Source organism: Oryx dammah, unplaced genomic scaffold (genome assembly GCF_014754425.2).
Source record: "Oryx dammah isolate SB20612 unplaced genomic scaffold, SCBI_Odam_1.1 HiC_scaffold_3, whole genome shotgun sequence".
NCBI lineage: Eukaryota > Metazoa > Chordata > Mammalia > Artiodactyla > Bovidae > Oryx > Oryx dammah.
The window spans coordinates 111,589,245-111,609,055 of record NW_024070187.1 but is presented as its reverse complement, the minus strand read 5'-3'; the positions used below and the strand labels follow the sequence as shown (position 1 = coordinate 111,609,055).

The following is a 19,811-nucleotide window of genomic DNA, read 5'->3' as shown; positions in this document are numbered from 1 at the left end:
GGCCACCTCATGCGAAGAGGTGACTCAATGGAAAAGACTCTGAAGCTGGGAGGGATTGGGGGCAGAAGGAGAAGGGGACGACCGAGGGTGAGATGGCTGGATGGCATTATGGACTCGATGGACGTGAGTCTGAGTGAACTACGGGAGATGGTGATGGACAGGGAGGCCTGGCGTGCTGCAATTCATGGGGTGGCAAAGAGTCAGACACGACTGAGTGACAAACTTCTCCCGGCTTAGAAACAAAAACAAAAAACATTTAAGGGAGTGGTTCTGGAACTGCTAGCTCCCATCTGTTAGTGAGAAAAAAGTGCCATTCACAACCATGGTTTGTTTTTTTTTTTCCACCAGAGGCGTCCTTCCCTGCTCTAGATGGGGGTGTACGCAGACTCTCTACCAAAGGTTTCCTTCCCTGGTCGGACTTTGTCAGTCCCTTACTGACACAGGCATCTTCCTCATCCCTCTCGGTTCTACCACTGAGGCGAGGTGGAGATGCACAGGGGTTAGACCTGATAGCATCCCAGGCTGATGTAGTTCCATACCACCAAAACCTTTGTTTGATTGGCCCTTTTCTCTGATGCCACCCGGGGTGGAGCAGAGCAGTTTTCCCGAATGTTTCCCAAGCAAGGGCTCCTAGGGGGGAGCACCGGTCTTTCATGTGCATTCCTGAGCACAGTCCTGACCGCAGTAGAAGCAGTGAGTCATAAAGGGCAGACAACAGCCAAGATAGCCCATCTGAGTGTAACCAGGCCAGTGTATGTGTAGCCAAGATGTGGTGGGGGGTTGGCCAGAGATTAGATTATATTGAGGGGAAACCCTTGGGGAGCTGGAATCAATGGCATATCAAATATGGGATTTTCTTCAGACACCTGATTCGTGCTTCTGTGGGCTGGCTTATAAATCATGCATTACAATGTTAATAGACCAATGATTCTGGGAAGAAGTCCTAATGTTACCATCTATTTCACAAGGCCCTCCATGCCTATTAGGTGGCATCTCAGCCCTGGAGAAGGGCACAGGGCCCTGAGGGAGTGGCAAAACTTATCTCTTTGCAGAAGGACATGGGTTTCTCTATGAAACATTTGGGGTCCGGCCACAGTTCTCCTGGCAGGTGGACCCATTTGGTGCATCCTCCACGACCCCTACCCTGTTTGCCCTGGCGGGCTTCAATGCCCACGTCATCTCCAGGATCGACTACGACCTGAAGGAGGCCATGCAGGATAACCGGGTGAGTGGTGAGCCGCATCTACTCAGCCACTTTCTCACCATCAGAACTGGAAAAAGCCGCTGTACCTTTAGTGATGGTGATGAGCTCCCCGTGTCTGGGGATATTCAAGCAGAGTTAGAGACAGCCTGGCTGGCAGGTCCTGGCAGAGAGTCCTGCCCTGAGGAGGGTCAGATGAAGGTGCAGACAGGCAGCATCTGGAGGGCCAATTCCTCCGCCTCCTGTGGCTTTGAGAGGTCAAGGGGAACCTTGTGGAGGGGGCAGCAGAGGGGGATCTTGACCCTTAACCCCTGAGAGCAGCGGGTGCAGCGAGACTCAGGTGGGGCCTGTGGAGGGGAACCGGCAGCCGTGTCGCCCCTGGGCCCTCACCCTGTTCCCTCCGGGTTTGCAGCAGCTGCAGTTCGTATGGCGAGGGTCCAGATCCCTGTCGGAGCAGCAGGAAATCTTCACACATGTCCTGGACCATTTCGGCTACTGCTCGTGAGCACCTGCCTCGGGCCAGTCCCCATTCCAGTACCCTCTGTGGACCACCTCAGCCATGCCCTTCATGGCCAGCCCTGAGGGCATGCACTGAGCACCCATCTTACAGAAGGAATAGCTTAGGCCTGGACACCCAGCCAAGGTCCCGCGGTACCAGCTATGGGGCAGATGGAATGGCTCAGGCGATTGAGTCAAAACTTCCGGGTTCTGGCACCAGCCTTCCTGTGGGCTGTCTGGTGGGGGGCCCTGCATCCAGTCCCTCTGCCCTCTGTTCCTGGGAGGCCGTGGGTGGAGGCTGAGCCCCCGTGAGCAGAGGAGGTGGGATGAAACAGCAGCTGAGAGAAGAGGCAAGGGGGACTCACTAGCAGGTTCTGGATGCCCTGTAGGATCAGGGTGAGGTGCCCAAGTGCCCACAGGGCTCACACAGGGGCATCTTCTGTCCACACAGCTCCCGTCTGCCCCCCACCACACTGTCCAGCCCCTGATGGGAGACAGAGGCCTCGATGCTCTGGCCTCCCTGAGCCTTGCCTGCCTCCCCACCCTTGTGCTGCTGCCATTTTCAGGGCAGGGCCCCCTAATTCTCCTCTCTCTCTTAGTGAGGGATTTAACTGGGATGGTGAAGCCATCTTCCCAGGTACATCCCTGGATGACATGTACCTCCAAATGCAAATCCCTGTCACTGAGGACAACATCCGAAAATTTACCAGTCTCCTGGTGAAGAATGTGTTGACTCGAGCCACCTGGTTCCGTACTCTACACGTCCTCTGGCCCTGGGTAAGTTGGGGTCCCTGGCCCTGGTTCCTCAACTCTGTGCAGGTACTGCTCTCTTCGGTATGACCCCAGCACTTGACTCCACCCAGGATTGTGTGTCCACCTCTAACCATTCCAGTGTCCATCCAGGCAGTGGGCCATCCCAGCCCTGGCTCAGTCTTCCTTCCCTGCACCTCGAGTCCTCACCCAGTCTACCAGCTTCTCCTCCGACCCTGGATCATCCCCACAGTCTCCGCCTCCAAGGCAGCCCCTCCTTTACACAGGCTCCAGCTCCTTGCCAGTTCTCCCCTCCTTTCCCCTTCTCAATGTTGGGAGCAGAGGCTTCGGCCTGAATCCTGGCTCCCTACTCAGGGGCTGTGAGACTTGGACCATCTGAGCCTCACTTTCCTCTTCTGTGAAATGGGGATGATGACAGGACCTGCTCCATTGGCTGAATTTGTCTTATAATGAAATACACCCTCATGGGACAGTGCCGGACACCCAGTCACCATTGTTGTCCCTTCCAAACTGGATGGAGCACCTGCTGTGTTCCTAGAGGAGAGAGCTAGTGAGTCCCGTGCTGGGTCAGTGTCCATCATGCGGAGAGGGGGGCCATCATGCAGATGAAGAGATGCTATCCCTGTGCAGGCTGGGCTCTTTACCCAGAAGGGCTGGACATTGTTTCTGTCCCCTGGCTGCAGGGATGTGACAGGCAGTTCTTCAACGCCTCGCTGCAATTCACCAACATGGACATTGTAATGGATTACATCAATAGTCACTCATTGGAGTTCAATTTATCAATGGAGTATGCCACGCTTGGTGACTATTTCCGGGCTGTGCACTCTGACCAAGTTGCCTGGCAGGTCCGAGACCACCGCGACTTCCTGCCCTATTCCTCGGGTAGGAGCCTCTGGGGGTAGGGAGGGATTCGGTGCAAGGGAGATGTCACCAAAGCAGTGACATGTGGTTTCCCAGTCTCCTCAGCTCTGCCAGTGGAGTTCACAGGGCCGCTGGGTCAGACAGCCCTACCTCACCCGCCTGCCTAATGTGGACTGCCTAGGGTGGGGACAGATATAGGCGGGCTCAGTGTTGTCCACTGTTCCTTTGCCAGTTCCTTTCTTTCACAAGAGAGGCTTGAGTGATGTCCAGAGGCAGCCTTGGTTTCCAGTGGGGCACTGGTGGGAGTTGGTCATGCCCCTTGGGGACTTCGTCATGCCATGACCTTTGTGTCCAGGGTAAGGAGAGTGGTTTCAAGGATCTCAGCTCCCAATGTCCCTGCCAGCCTGCCTCCATGGAAAACCAGAAGGACCTGGTGGAAGGCATGCCTCTCCAGACCCTGATTTTCCTCAGAGGCACACAGGGGCGGCCAGCACTCCAGCCCTTCCATTCTGTGTCCTGACTTCTTGGCCCTCATCCCTCTACCTCCTCCTCTGAAGTCCTCCAGGGCCCCTCCTCACAGCCATCCCAGGGACCCAGGTGCTCACTGGGATTCTTTCCTCGTCACAATGCTTCAGCACTCAGGCCTCTCCAGGCCTGCCCCTGCCCAGCCTGCCCCTGCCAGTGTCCCAGGCCTTCCAGGATCTGGTACCATTGCTGACCTGGCTGGACCAGGAACCCTGAGATCACCTGCTGGCCTAGGCTGTGTCCCTGGGGCCCCAGGCAGATCCATCCTGACCTCATCTTCCTCAGCATTTCCCAAGTGGGGCTCAGGGGCCTCCAAGGGCAGGCCCTCCCACTGACTCCTGGCCTTTTTCTCCTAGACATGCATCATGCCTGGACTGGATTCTACGCCTCCCGAAGTGGGCTCAAGGGGCTGGCGAAGAGAGCTAGCAGTCTTTTGTATGCTGGGGAGTCCATGTTTACTCGCTATGTGCTGTTGGCTCCCCACCAGTTCCTGGACCCAGCCTGGGGCCTGCAGCAGCTCCAGCAGCTCCGCTGGGCGGTCTCCGAGGTAACACAGTGCCTCTCAGAGACAGGACAGGATTGGATATTCCGGGGCTGTGTGCTTCCCCCTCCCTAGGCCAGCACACCTCCCTGTCCCTTGTCACTTAGGTCCCTTTTATAGATGAGAACACTGAGGTCACCGTAGGTCACAAGACCATGCATGATGGAGCTGCCCCAAGGCTAGGACCATGGCCTGCCAGGGTCCAGCTGTGGTTCAGTAAGATTTAAAGCCAGACTGTCCCAGAGCAGAAAGGGCTAAGTGGAGTGGCATTGGTGTCCAACAATCCTGGCTGGATTCACATCTCAGCTCAGCTCTATGAGCTCAGGATTCCCCTCTCTGAGCTCTAATTTCCTCCTTGAAAAATGAGAACTACATGCTCACTCAGGACATTAATGGGACAGTTGAAGGTGATAATACACATATGCTGGTGGGCTCTGTGGCTGACACAAAGAAAGCTGTTCATGAATCTCCATCTTACGTATTCCCCACTGTGCAGAAGGGGAAACTGAGACACAAGATCTCCTATAACTTGTCTCCTCTCCAGTCAGAAATGGGCCTCACAGCCCATGAGATTCATAGTCATGAAAGGGAATTGCTGGCAGGACCAGTCATTGTGTGGGGTGTAACGGGATTGACTGTAGCATCCATCAGGGTGAGCGGACATGTGGCTTCACCGCATGGGATCATGTTTCCCTTCTGGGAAGAGACCATCCATCCTACATGGTGCAGACGAGTACAAGGCCATGTGTGGGGCTTGTCTGGAGCAGGTTATCAGCAATTCTGGGATGAGTGGGTCACAGAGGGAAGCTGGGCAGGGTCCTTTCCAGAAGTCTGTTTTCTGTCCAGCATCAGGGACATAGCTATGTGTTTTCCCAAGGTCAACAATACTTGGGCAAGATCATCAGCCTCTCTGACCTCAGATTTCTCTTCTGTAAAGTGGGAGAAATCCCCAGTTCTCCAGCAGCACCTACTGAGAGGGAAGCAGAGTCAGGGCCCAGTGGGCATCAGGACAGCAGGTGCTGAGCAGAGGCCGACCTGACCCCACTCTTGTCCTGTTCCTGCGGGGGCCCAGGTCCAGCACCATGACGCCATCACCGGAACTCATGTTCCAAATGTGGGTGACATGTTTGTGGAGCACCTGAGCACTGGGATGCAAGGTGTGCACAATCTGATGGCCTCCATCATCCAGGACAGGTTTCCAGCAAACTCAGGTAAGGGAGGCCCATGGGGACACAGTTGGCCATGGCAGGTGTCTGCCCCAGTCTGAGAAGACAGCCTGAGGATTAGGGGATGGGCTGGGACACCTGAGCTTCAGACTCAAGGCCCGTGCAAGGGAGGCTCTCATTTCAGCATGAGCTGGGCAGATGCCTTCACTTCACTGAGCTGTTTCCTCTCTGTGATTGAGGAAGGCCTAGTTCCTGCCTTCAACTAGAGGCAGGAATAAATGGTAATGCAGTGTGGATGTTGCCAAGCACACTGCTTGCACAATTTAGTGTAAAACCTCATACATCCTGAAAGCTGGAAGTGTTACTGTCCTCACTTCATAGCTGAGGGCACACATGGAAAAGAGATCATGGAGCTGCCCAGGGTCACACAGGAAGGAATGGTCCCCATACTCCTGAGCTGCCCAGGGTCACACAGGGAGGAATGGTCATACAGGTAGGAATGTTCCCCATACCCCTGTGCTGCCCAGAGTCACACAGGTAGGATGATACCCATACCCCTGAGCTGCCCAGGGTCACACAGGTAAGAATGGTCTCCATACCCGTGAGTTGCCCAGGGTCACATAGGTAGGAATGGTCCCCATACCCCTGTGCTGCCCAGGGTCACACAGGTAGGAATGGTCCCCATACCCCTGTGCTGCCCAGGGTCACACAGGTAAGAATGGTCCCCATATCCCTGTACTGCCTAGGGTCACACAGGGAGGATGATACCCATACCCCTGTGCTGCCCAGCTCTGCAGACAAGATGCACGTGTTTTTTTGACTTTGTGGGTTTCACAAGTAGAGGATGAGTGGTCACCCTGTTTGCCTGGAGCTGAGGGGATTCACCCCTGCAAATCCTGGGCAATCAGAGATAGGTGCCTTCCCTGCAGGAGCATGTGGCCCGCCCCCCTTCCCAGGGTCCACAATCACCCTGCTCTCTCTCACTGTGCCCTCCCCACTCCGCTCCTCCCCTCACATGCCCTGCTCTGCCCTCGGCTCTGTGTCTGTGTGCAGTCCCATCTTACCTTCAGACACTGGAAGGGCCCTGAGGTCAGGAGTGCATCAGACTGGAATCCTGTCCACAGGGACTGGTGGTGGGAGGGGATGACGGTCATAGAAAGGGAGGTAGAACTGGGTCCTTCCAGTATCTGGTGAGGCCAGCCATTCCCATGAGCTCAATGGGCAGCTCCCCAAGGAAGGGGCAGGTGGAGACCCCAGAAAGGCATCCAGCCATGGGAACTGCCTGGGCAGAGGCCAGGGACTGGACAGGGTGTGCAGTGTTCAGGGATCTGGGAGTCATTGAATGTGGTCATAGATGGTCACCTGGGGTGGGGGGTAGAGCAGAAAGAGAATCCAGGTTCATACCAAAGAGGGCTTCGGTGCTGACCTTGGTGATTGACCTTGACCCTCCAAGCTCCAGAGAATTGTCTGTACATTGCCAAGCGCTCCAGCTTTGGAGCCAGGCCTTAGGACATGTGTCACTTTGGACACCTAACCCTTTGCTATAGACCTCAGTCTTCTCACCAGTAATGTTGGCTGAAAAGTAGAGATGAGTGAGGAGGTCAAGGACCCTCATCTTTAGGGGCACACTCCCCCATCCTGCCTAGGAATCAGAACCCAGCTTGAATAGATGAGGAGGGAGTTGGACATCAGAGCCCATGTGTCTGCCTGTCCTTCCCCCTGGCCTCTGATGAGCTGGTCTCACCTACCTCAGATTCTCTTGTTCTGAGGGGCACCAGGGGTGAAAGTTGGGTCAGGTAGGGCAGTAGAGCCTGTTCTCTGTGTGCAGGCCCAGAGCCTGGGGGACACTTTACAGTGGTCTACAACCCGCTGGCCTGGACGGTCACCACCATCATCACCCTGACTGTGGACTTCCCCAAACTCAGCATCATAGATGAGTCAGGCCTTCCTGTCCCTGCACAGGTAAGGGGGACATCCCATCTATGGTGCATGCCCTGTTGCTTCCCCTGCTCTGCGCTGGGCCCCCAAAGTGGGCATCTAAAGGGAAGATGTGACACGCTGCCCTGACTGTGAGGGGTGTCCTATACGTGAGTCGCCATCAGGGTCAGTGGATCCACCCAGTGGACTGACCCTGCCCTTTGCATACCTGAGTTGACCAGAATCCACCTGTAATGCAGAGCCAGAAGAAAAAAGGGTTCAATACCTGGTTGGGATATCCACTGCATGAGCACATGGTAACCCACTCCAGTACTCTTGACTGGAGAATCTAATGGGCAGAGAGCCTAGTGGGCTACAGCTGATGGGGTCACCAAGAGTCAGACAACACTGAGGTGGCTTGGTGTATATGTATATAACCCTGTGTCAATTTCTACTTCTCATGGGGAAGCCAGCAATAGTCTTCATTGTGCATCTTTATGGAGGTGCTGTCATAGGGGCAGGCCCCAGCTATGACACCCACAACGTGTGTGGTCCCTCCTCATCTCCTTCCCAGACCTGGAGCTAGACTTGGTTCTAGAGGTGACCCTCCTGTTACCAAGCCAGCCATTCCTTGGGGAGATGGATCGAGTAATGCCATCAGTCAGCCATTCAGCAAACATTCCTGAAAGCCTGTGCTGGGCTTGGTCCCAGATGAGTGCTCATCCCTGGACTTGGGACCCATCCTGGGATTCAAGGAGCAGACATAGAAATGGACAGTTAAGGCGTGGGGTAATGACCAGGCAGCCAGGGCAGTGATCCTTAGCTGAGAGAGAGGAGGAAGATTCCTCTATGTCAAGGTCAGGGGAGGGAAGGGTGTTGGGTGAAGTAGACCCAACACAGAACATCTCCCTTCCCCACCCAAAGGCACCACCCACCAAGCCCAAATGCTCTTTCTTAAATACTAGTGAACACCTAGTTTGTGTCAGGCATTACTCTAGACACTGGAGGAACTTTAATAACCAAGTAGACAAAAGTCCCTGCACTCGGGGGGCTCCTATTCCAGTGGGGGATCCAGGCAAGAAGAAAATCAGAAAGTTCGGAGTGACAGATAACAACTGTGGTGGAGGAAAACATCAGGACAGGTTAGGGGTGTGGGGTGGGGATGGGTGTCTGCTTTAGTTCAGAGAAAGGCCCGGCTGGAGTATATGAGGAGCCACATGGGCTTGCTCATAGCGCCCCAAATCCTCCCACAAGACCCAGAAGTGACACTCGCTCCCTAGAGACTGAAGAACCTCCCGCATGGACCCAGTGTCCTCATCCAATTCCCTTCCCTGAATCAGATGACATGGAGGTAAAGAAAGACCTGCAGGGTGACCTGGAAACCTCCCTCCTTGGAAAAATCAGAGGATTAAGAGACAAGGGAGCCCCCTCTAAAGAGGTCGAGGGAACAGTGTGAGCAGTCTCAGAGGCAGGAACAGGAGGGAGTGTGGGAGGAGGGCAGGTGGTTTGCAGCCCCAGGAGAGAAGGAGGAAGAGGGGAGAGGAGATTGGACCCAGTTGAGCAGGGAGGATGCAGGAGGGGAGCCAGCTCAGCCCCCTGTTGGGTGACCAGCTGTCTCCGTGCCGAGCAAGCACTCCATCCGCCAGGTGTGTAAGCCCAGGGTTTCCAAGGGAACTGAGGCACCTTCCATCCTGACATCCATCATTCACCCCGTCCTTTGGGTCTTGCAGGTCCAGCCCTCGAAGGAGATGCCCTCTGCCTATGACCTGTACGTGCTGACCACGATCCCAGGACTCAGTTACCGGCACTACAGCATCCGGCCCAGCAGGAGTTCCCAGGAGAAAACTGGGGAGCCTGAGCCATTTGTGGCCAAAACCACGCAGTTTGGAGGCCGACTCAGGAGACTTGCCGGGCAAGTGGGCGGGAGCCTGGTGCCTGTGAAAAATGACTGCTACATCGTCTTCCTGGACCTAGACACCAACCTGATGCACAGCGTCTGGGAGAGGTGAGGCACAGTCGTTGCTGTCTCTGAGGCCAGGAAGACCCTGGGACCTGGGCATGTAATGCCTACTTGGATCTCCATTCCTCAGCCAAAGGGCGAGGGTGTGATGGTACTGAAGCTCCCTGTAGTGCATCGAGCTCTATTTCTAAGTGTGTGAGTCTAGGCCAGGACACAGAAGCAGCCAGGACCTACAGGATCCAGCAGAGGTGGTCAGGGGAGTGTGTGGGGAGCAGCAGAAATGGAGTGCAGCCCCAGAACCTTCTGAGTCTCCCTGGTCAGGCTGGGAAAGGTGCAGTCAGCGCTGTGGACTTAGGCTCCATCATGGCTCCGGCCCCACGCATCTTTCACCTCGATCAAGCCCTGGTGACTCAAACCTCCTTTCCGTCTCTCCAGACTGGCCTACAATGACATATCATGCAATGAAATTATACCATATGGGGTACTTGGCAGGCTGCCTTCTTTCAATTCTCATCATGTTTCCAACTTTCAGGCACGTTGAAGGGTGAATGAGACCCCTCATTCTTCTTGCAGACTCAGTAATATTCTGTTGTACAGATAGACCACATTCGTCCTGTTGAAGGGTCTCTTCATCCCTGGCTCCTGGCTGGCGTCTCCATGGAGGCTCTGTGAGCCTGGTTCCAGCATGAGGATGACATGTTTTCTGTCATGATGACACTGCTTTCTCTTTCCTCTGTGTGCAGGCGGAGTAACCGAAAGGTATACATGACCCAGCAGTTCATGGAGTATCACGCAAACAGTGATGTCTGGCAAGGCCCTGTTTCAGACAATTATGTGTTTACACCCAGCGGTGCAGCAGAGCCAGCGTGGGAGGCTGTGAGGATGGAGATCGTGGAGGGGCCGCTGGTGACTGAGATCCGGCAGTACTTCTACAGGTGAGGGTGGCCCGCTGGTTGTGCTCAGCTCATGGAGGTGCTCACAGGCAGGGGAATGAGGAAATGAGGGCCTGTCATGCTTCAGACACCCAGCTCCTGGACCTGGGCTTGGCACACGGTCCTTCCTCCAGGGAAGTTCGATGAAGTTATGAGCTGCTCCAGTCTCTGCAGTCCTGCTCTGCTTGCCTGCGCTGTGTCACCTTGGTGGTACCTAAGTCCAGAGGCGGGACAGGAGCCCACGGTGGCAGTGACCAACACACGAGAGCAGTTCTTGTGTTTTCATGAGCAGGACAGACAGAGCCCCCAGGTGTGGCTGGGAGCCCAGAACCTCAGGGAACAGGGTCCCTCCTGTGCTGTTGCCCAAGCAGTCTCCCCAGCCCGCTGGCTGTAGGAAGGATGGAGGGAGGGTAACGGAATGAGATGAATGAAAGAATAAGGGAGGTGCATCCAGAAGGCACCCTGGGCTTGACCTACCTGTCCTGCTTCTCCTCCAGGGAGGTGAACGACAATGAGCCCACGTTCACCATCTACTCCCGGCTGGCCCGTGGACCCCAGGGCTCTGACGGGGAGCTGCTTTGCCATCGCATAGAGCAGGAGTACTGGGTGGGCCCCTTGGAGCTGAACCGCGAGGCCATCCTGAGGACAAGCACCAAGCTGAACACGGGGCAGGTCCTCTACTCGGACAACAACGGCTACCAAATGCAGCGCAGGCCCTACAGGGACTACAAGAGCAACGCCATCGCTCGGGTACACCCTGAGCTCTCCTGGGGTGTGGCTGCTGTAGACCCAATCTTGATGGCCATTTTCCAGAAAGCAGGAGAGTCCCCTTAGGGCCAGATCATCTCTGGAGCCCCTCTGCCCTGAGTCAGCCCCTAGGGCCTGTGGCCAGGAGTGTTCAGACCAAGTCTCAGAGCTCTGGGTCCACCGCGGATGAGCTGTGTCCCTGAGGTCAGTGTGCACCGCGGGTCCTCCTTGGTCAGATGGATGACCAACTGGGGATGCTTGAGGATTAAGCACGTGGTGCCTGTCTAGGCCTGAACCGGGTGTGACCCTCCTTGGCTACTCAGAGGTGAGCCACAGCCTGTCCTCCAGGGAGAGCTGAGCAGGGGCTGGATTCCAAAATCATTCAGCTCCCAGACCTCGCCCTCCAGAAGCATGACCTTGGGTGAGTCCCTGGGTGTCCTTGGACCTCGGTGCTCTCCTGGGAAGAGAGCGACCTCCCCCAGAGCTGTGCTGAGGCCTGGGATGATCCAGGGGCAGTGCCGTGCTGGGCACCTCCTGAGCCTTCCTCTGATTAGTTGTCTCTCCTTCCAGAGGGACCCGGAGAAGGGGTGTAGTTCCTCCCTGCTCTGTCTTCCTTGAGCTTCTGTCAGTTCATCTCTACAGCTGTTCTTCACACACTGTGCCCTGGGCTCCAGAGAGTCCAGGGCTATCAGCCCCGGACATCTTCCTCCAAAACAGGAAAGGGCAGGGCTGTGTGAGCGTTTTCCAGCCCAGATACCAGCACCTTTCTATTTGGGAATCCCTGGTTGGGGGCCATCTCTGGCTGGAGTGGCACAAATGCCTCACTGTCTCCCTACAGCAGGGCACTTTTGGGGCACATTTTACAGAGGGGGAAACTGAGGCTTGGGCAGGCTGGATCTCCCAGGGCATAAGATCAGGAAGCAGTGGAGCTGGATTTGAATCCCAAGGTGTCCATCTCACAAGTCAGAGCCCCTCCCATCACTACTTGCCACCCTGGGCTGCTGCTGTGCCCATGCAGGAGGCCGCCTGGGGCCAGAGGGAAACCCTGGACCTGCTGGCTGACCTGGCCCACTGCCCCCACCACCAGCCTGCCAATGTTTCTGTCCACAGAATTACTACCCCATGGTGCAATCGGCCTTCATCCAGAGCAGACGCAGCAGGCTGGTGCTGCTGTCCGAGCAGGCGCACGGCGTCTCCAGCCAAGGGAATGGGCAGGTGGAGGTAGGAGGAGGCCCCTTTGGTCACGCTCGGGGACCCCAGGGCCCAGGCAGGCCTGGTCAGACAGTTGTCCCCTGCAGGTCATGCTCCACCGGCGGCTGGTGAACAACGATCCGGGAAACATGGTAGTTGACCTCACACTGAACGACACCTCGGTTGTCCATCCGGTGCTCTGGCTCCTACTGGGATCCAGGGCCCTCACTAGTGGCCTGCGCCAGAAGAGTCGGCTGGCGCTGCAGCACCGGCCCATCGTGATGCTCAGAGAGATCAACGGTGAGGTGGGGGGTCCTTTCAGTTCACCTGCCTTCACTGCCCCCAGGGGAGCCCACCTTTCCAGGGATGGGGCTGAGCTCATATTGATAGCTAAGGGTGAACAATGTTGATTTGTGATCTCTGAAGATGAAGAATTTAGCTTTGGGATCAGGGCCCAGGCTTGATCACTCAGACCTTTTGTGTGGCAATAGTTATATTACTCTGTAAAATGACAGAGAAAGCTTCTGACATGGACATCAGAAGGGGGAGGGGGCGAACCCCACTTGGTAGTCATATCAAGCCCTTATATACTTTTACCAGACCCACTCCCACAAGTGATATCTTAAATGAACAAGGTTAGAACCAACAAGAGAGAGGTCTTACCAGACTGACTGCCACAAGTAAGTCTTAAGATAAGATTAGTCAGAAGGTACTTCTTAAGCAGGAGAAACATGTCCTGGAGCACGATACTTTTTTATTATCTAATCATTAGTACAGAGTTTAAAGAAAAACATACTTTTGAGCAAAACGAGTTGTTTTGTTGTGTAATCATTAGCTCTGGGCTTAAAGAAAGTTAGTCTTAAAGATTGCTGTCATAACACCTCAGAGTTTAAGTAAAAACATCTTTTGGGTCTAAGACAAAGAAATGTAGAAGAAAAAATGTTTGTCCATTTCTTCTCCTCAAGGACCCTGGACTGCTTATCAATCCACCTAAGGATTAACTCTCTCAGTACCTGCCAGGATCTGGGCTACTTTGGGGTAGGAAGGGACCAGAGTCCTCACATCCAGGCCCCTCATTTTAAATGTGGGCAACTTGAGGTGCACAGAGGTTCAGTGACTCGTTCAAGGTCATAAAGCTTGTAGGTTCACAGCAGGGACTTACTGCGATCCCCTCCTTACCTCTTTCCCCTCAATCTCCTCTATTTCCTTCTCTGAGGACACTTTCTACTTCTTCCTATGATATATGTCACCATTCAGGTCTGGTTGCTCAGCATTTAAAAGGCTGGCTTTATCTGAATTAATTGCATTGTCACTAAGTGAGGGTGACTCTATTCTATGTCCTGATCTGCAAGTTTTATGAGTTGCCTCTCCTGAGACTTCTATAAATTTCCTTCACTACAGTTGGGTATCATAGCTAAATAGTTGAACATGAAATACTTTAAACAGTGAGTGCGTTTGAAAGTATTTGAAGATGCTACTATAAAGAATCTTTTAAATTTTATAGACATAAACACAAAGTGTGTATCTGTCCATTCTCTCTACAGGCATACCTCAACATATATGCATTTCCTTTTTTTTTTTTTTTTTTGAGCATTGACGATATTGCATTGTTTACAAATTGAAGGTTTGCTGCACCTTGCATGCAGCATGTTCATCTGCACTGCTCTTTCAACAGCATTTGCTCAGTTCACATCAGTGTCTCACATTTTGCTATTTCTCACAGTATTCAAATATTTTTCATTATTACTATAATTGCTATAGGATTAGTGACCTTTGTGATTGTTTTTGCAGAAAGATTGCTAATCACTGAAGTCTCACCTGAGGTAACTTTTTTTAACAAGAAAGCTTTTAAAATCTAATGTATATATAAACTGTTTTTCTTAGACACAATGCTATTGCACACAATAGATTATACTAAAGTATAAACATAAATTTTATGTGCACTATAAAACCAAGACACTTGTGTCTGGCTTTATTACAATATTTGACTTATTTCAGTGGATGGAGTCAAACTCACATTAATTCCAAATTTTGCCTGTAATCCTTAACCTGTTTTCTATTTCTCATCACTTGCAGAAGTTTTGATGAGGGTGTGATTTTAGGTTTTCCCTGTTTGAGATTTAGGCTAGACCTTCACAAGGCATTAGCAAGAAGGTGGGTGGTAGCTGACTCATTCACTGAGCATTTGTTGAGTGCCTGACATATGCTCCAGACTGTTACTGCATTTGACCCAGCTCTTGTCCTGAAGGATTTCTCAGGGGCTCTACTGGGGAACAAGTCATGGGATCCAGCTTCAGGGTGAAGAGGGATTAGAGGTCACGAGAGACCTGATGTCTGTATGTTTGGTGGAGTTTGCAACCCTAGACCAGGTGGTATACAGTGATCAACTTCAAGAAATAACAGCTGATGTTCTCTTGTTTGGCAGGAAAGAAACTGAAGGGGCAGGTAGTTGGGCTGGGTATGGGGAAGCAAGTGGAATGGAAGGATGAGCTGGACAAGAGGCTGGGGCAGGAGGGAGACAGGGTAGCTCTGAGCCTCTCGGGAGAAGGTGGTCAGTCCGTCTCTTTTGGGACTGTCAGGAGCTGCCTGCCCAGCCACGCCTATGTCCAGGGGCAGACTCTGAGGAGAGGGACAGGTTTGGGCAGCTGGGCTGGGGCTGCTCCTGTGTCAGTCAGTGGTTCCTTCCTGGCAGCAGAGAGGATGTTGCCATGGTGAAAAAGCTCCATGGCTGTGGTCAGTTCCATCCACGGTCCCATCCATGACTGTGGTCAGCTCCATCCACGGTCCTGTCCATGGCTGTGGCCAGCTCCATCCCAGGTTGGGGCACTGGGCTCTTCCACCTGCAAAGAGAAAAACCAAAGGTACTGAGACGGAGCCAGAGAAGCGTTTACTCTGGGGCAGACGCACCCGAGAGAAGGGTAACGTGTATTGCTTCCTCAGGTGCTGGGCCCTTCGTGCGGCTGTCCACCCTCTCTTTCTTGTCACCTGAGCTTCTGTCTGCAGACCTTGTTTCTCCTCTTGTCTGGGAGGTGGCTGTGAACACCTCTTGGAACAAAGGAACTGAGACGCCTGTGTCAAGGGCAGAAATTCCAGGAAAGGCTCTGATTGGCCCTGATGGAATCACATGACCCAAGCCTGGCCAATCACTGAGGCCTGGGAATTGTAAAGAGATGGCGGCTCCAGCTGGAGCCCAGAGTTGAACCGAGCATCTCCTGCAAGAGGAGGGCTGAGACCCTCTAGGCAGAGGCAGCGATAGACGACAGCACGGGAGCTGGCGTCTGAGACCTTGTTCAAGAACAGGTCTCTGTGTGAACTCCCTGCAAGTTCTTGAAGAAATGGCGTCTTCTCTCTGCTCCCATCTCCCCGTCTGCAGTTTGAACCAGCTGGACCAGAGATTCAAGGCAGGCTGGGACGTTTGCACCAACAGGTGCTTCAGGCTGCCGGCCATGTGGGCCACAGGTGGGAGGGAGTGAGATCAGATGAAGTGGGGGACTTAGTGTGGCAAGCTGTGAGTCAGGAGGAGAGTTTGGCCCAAAGCCTCTCCTTGTCCAACTGCCTTTCAGAGATTGCCCCGCGTGGCTCAGGTTCCAGGCAGCAAGAGGCTGTGACGCTGCCCCCAAGCATCCACCTGCAGATCCTCAGCATCCCCGGCTGGAAGTACAGCTCAAACCACACAGAGCACCTGCGGACTCTCCAGAAAGGTGCGGCAGGCGTTCAGGTGTCCATACTCCTGCCTCCACATGTCAGCCCGGTCCCCCAGCCCATCACTGGACAGAGGGGCTCTCCTCAGAGTTTTCCAGGCTCTGTGAGGTCTTGCTTCTTCCAGGGTCTTCTCCTGGAGCCATTTACACCGATGTCCCACCTGAATTTTGGGCTCAGGCATGACTGATGAGTTTCCGTTCATGCCTTGAAAAATGGTTCTAATGTCAGGCACTGCGGATTGAGCCATGGATGACACAGGAAACATCCCTGGGCTCGAGGGGCCTCTGTCTACAGAGGGAAGCAGGCAGTTCATCAGAGAGCAATGACATTGATCCGAGGAAAGTCCCAGCTGGGCATCACTGAGGGCTTCCTGGTGGAGGCAACACCTTCCAGAAACGAATAGGTCCTGTACCCCTTACCTGCCCCTTTAGGCTCTGAGCAGTTCCAGGACAGGGTTGACAGTGCCCCAGCCACTGCTGTGTCCCCAAAGCCACACTCAGGGCCTAGGGTGTTCCCATATAAGTGTCAGCCCAATTAAGAAGGAGGAACAGAAGGAGGTCAAGGCCAGAAGTTACCTTTGTGCCTGATAAGCTGGATCTATGAAAGGCTGGCTCACGCCTGAAGCCACGTGGCTTCCTGACTCTGACCTCCAGCATCCCTGCACCACTGCCCACCTGACTCATCTGACGGGGTGGACAGGGTTCCCAGCAGCAGCAGAGTCATTTGGCTCCAGTGTGTGTGTGTGTGTGTGTGTGTGTGTGTGTAAGAAGCTGAGCGAGGGGAGCACTGGGGATGGCAAGAGGGCTGCCTGCCTCCCCAGAAACAAACAACCCCCTTATCTTCATCACCTGCATCACCATTGTCATCATCTCCAGCATCCTTTTCCAGTGTCAGAAATCCTTCCCCGATTCTCGAGCTCCAGTCCCTAAACCCATCACTTGAATGGAGACAAGAGACTTTGCAGACCTCTTAAGCTGCAGTAACAAGGAGCCCACATGCTCTCTGCCTCACACAGCACAGTTCATTTCGACCCCTTGCTCTGTGGGACCAGCAGGTGGCCCTTCTTATTTGTTCTCCAGTGTCCAGAGATGGAGGCTCTAGTACGACACGTTTCCTAGGTCTTGGTGGCAATGAGCTGACACATTACCTTTGCAATGGTGCCTCATCTTCAGGGTGACAAGGCCACACTCCCCTTCACAGGGGCCAGGGCAGAGAGAACCTTGCAGAGAACAGGAGGCTGGAGGGACAGGCCCAATGAGGACCTCACTAGTGAATAAGAACGAAGACTTTCCACACATCAGCAACGGTCCCAGTGTGGGCGGTGGGAGGCAGTAGCTTTGGTTGCACCTGGGTGGAGTCCTCCCCCCTCCTCCTTTATGCACACCAGCTGTGTGTCTGGGCAAGTGCCTGCCCCTCTCCGAGCCTTGTTTGGTCATCTGCGAAGTGAGGCTGTGTTAGCTGCCTCCGAGGGAGGGTGAAGATGTGAAAGGGAGGTGAGAGTGTAAAGTGCCAGGCCGAGACTGTGTCCTTATGCCACCTTCCTTCTGTCCCCAAGACCGAAAGCACGAGCCCAAGGCAGACCTCCGCCGTGTCCTGCTGCGGCTCCAGCACCTGTATGAGGTGGACCAGGACCCCGTGCTGTCTCGGCCTGTGACGGTGAACCTGCAGGTAACCTGCCCTTCCCGTGTCCCGCTCCGACATCACTGAGTCAGGCCCCCAGGAGGAGGCACCCTCGGGAGACAAACCCTGGTGTTTGGGTGTTTGCTGGGGTGGCCCCACCTGCCTGCCACCTGCTGGGAGTATTGATCCAGCTCAGCACTTGGGAGCAGCTCCTTCCGGCCTTAGTTCCTCATCTGTAAAATGGGACTGCCCCTCCTCCCATGGGGACTTGCACTACGATGAATGTGGGGGACGCTGGGCCCTGGCCCTGGTGTGGCTGCCCTTCTTCGTTGGGTTCTCTGCTCAGATCTGGGGTCTAGGTGCTCACCCCTCCCTGTGCTCTGTCCTGCAGTCTGCGCTGGGGGGACTGGGCTCCATGGTGTCCGTGGAGGAACGCTCACTCACAGGGACCTGGGCCGTGAATGAGATGCGTCGCTGGACCTGGAGCACGCGGGATCCTCACCACCACAGAGGTTCCAGTTCCCTGGTCCTGATCTGGCCCCGGGTCCCCAGCCTGACCCCCAGCCAGACCCCAGCTCTGCCCCTAAGGCCTGTGTGACCTGGAGCTGGCCGTCCTTCTCTGGGTCTCAGTCTTCCTGAATCAGCCGCAGAAGGTTATAGACTCTAGGCTTCAGGTCAGTCTCCACGTGCCAGAGCCACAGATAGGTTGTGTGTGTGCGTGCATGCACTTGTGTGTCCAAGACTACAACCCTCTGCGGCCTTAGTGACCCCACACTTGAGGTGCACCCCCAGGTGTTGTGACAGCTGCCCTGCTCTGCATTATGCCGCACGCACACACTGCTTCTTGCCTGGAAATATCTGCCTCTGCTGTTCCTTCTGCCTGGAAAGCCCTTGTCCCTTTATCTGGCCCAGGGCTGGGTCAGTAGCCTCCCTTGCTCTCCCCTCTCCCTCACTTTGCTCTGTCCCATTTATCTCCTTTTTTTGTCTACTGCATACAGCATAGTCTGGCTGCATAGGTAGGCACTTAGTCATTGTATGATAGACAGATGGATAAAGGGATGGTTTGATAGAAAAAAAGGATGGAAGGAAAAAAAGTGGATGGATGATAGACAGGTCAATGGTTGAGTGATGGATGGATAGAAAGAGGAAGGAAGGAAGGAAAGAGAATGAGTGAAGGATGAATGAAAGGGAGGAAAATGGATGGAAGATGGATTGTTGTGTAGATGGAGGTTGAACAGATGGATAGGAGGATGCAGGAGGGAGGGCAGTATGAAAGGATGGAAGAGTGTGTGGTGGATGATTGGATGTTTGCATGGATGGATGGATAGAGGGATGGATGCAGGAGCAAGTTTCATCCCAAGGAGGAAGCCTAAACCCCAGGGTGTGTCTAAGGACAGCCCACTGAGATCAAGGATAGGGCCCCTCATGGCCTCAGTGAGAAGACTCTTATGCACATATCCGAGTCCACAACCCATGGAGAAACAAGACCAAGCAGGGCCAGAGCCACCTGTACATGGCTTGACTGTGCTGTGCCCTCAGGGGAGGCCAGAAATGAAAGAGGCTCCCTGGCAGTGCAGTCCTTTCAAGAGGGGTCAGCTGAGGGTTGTAACCACAGATCACAGATGCAGCAGGAGCCGTGTTGTCAGGGGGAAGCGGGAGGAGGGGACATGAGGAAGCAGGAGGTCCAGGGGCCATTCTGGACAGACCCTCTTTGCTCCCAGGCAACTCCAGTCAGCCCTCGCCACCACCAGGAGGCCCCGAGGTCACCATCTACCCAAAGGAGATCCGGACGTTCTTCATTCACTTTCAAGAGCACTGAGCCCGTGGCAGATTCTTGGACCGAAAACACAGGAAAGCAGCCTAGAGGGATGCCTGGGATGCTGCCAATCTGGTGGGCTAAGGGCAGGAAGTGGATGGATGGGGGGGTTCCGACTTCTTAAATAAAATTGCATTAAGGACCTGTGTCTTCCCCTGCCCACTGGAGCCAGCCCTCTCTCTCCTCTCCTATTATGGATGGTAGCTTCACACAGGCTCACACTCCTGCTTCACCTGCAAGAATCAAAGCCAGGAAGTTCTCCCAAAGCCAGAAGGAATAACCCCAGGGATAGCAAAATGCATCTGCCTGCATCCTGCCAGATCTCAGCAAGTCCACCAGTGTTAACACTGGCCCTGCTGTGAC

The 19,811-nt window shown here is 54.3% G+C and overlaps 1 protein-coding gene across 3 annotated transcripts; it reads left to right on the top strand.

The window, feature by feature from the left end:
* The first annotated feature begins 1,759 nt into the window (after window positions 1-1,759).
* LOC120861783 (epididymis-specific alpha-mannosidase-like) lies at window positions 1,760-19,590 on the top strand. Of its 3 annotated transcripts, none has more exons than XR_005720605.1 (14): window positions 1,760-2,476; window positions 3,154-3,352; window positions 4,213-4,403; window positions 5,470-5,608; window positions 7,392-7,525; window positions 9,211-9,485; window positions 10,184-10,375; window positions 10,870-11,122; window positions 12,230-12,340; window positions 12,418-12,610; window positions 15,874-16,011; window positions 17,568-17,680; window positions 18,024-18,306; window positions 19,354-19,436. XR_005720605.1 is itself a non-coding variant. In XM_040237580.1 (14 exons), the coding sequence occupies exons 1-14, from the start codon at window positions 2,078-2,080 to the stop codon at window positions 19,449-19,451; spliced, it is 2,556 nt and encodes an 851-aa protein (XP_040093514.1). In that variant the 5' UTR covers window positions 1,760-2,077; the 3' UTR covers window positions 19,452-19,590. The 3 variants fall into 3 exon arrangements, 2 of the variants coding, with proteins under 2 accessions (XP_040093514.1, XP_040093515.1); XM_040237580.1 differs by having other exon boundaries at window positions 18,024-18,144; window positions 19,354-19,590; XM_040237581.1 differs by lacking the exon at window positions 1,760-2,476 and having other exon boundaries at window positions 3,231-3,315; window positions 18,024-18,144; window positions 19,354-19,590.
* Window positions 19,591-19,811: the final 221 nt, after the last annotated feature.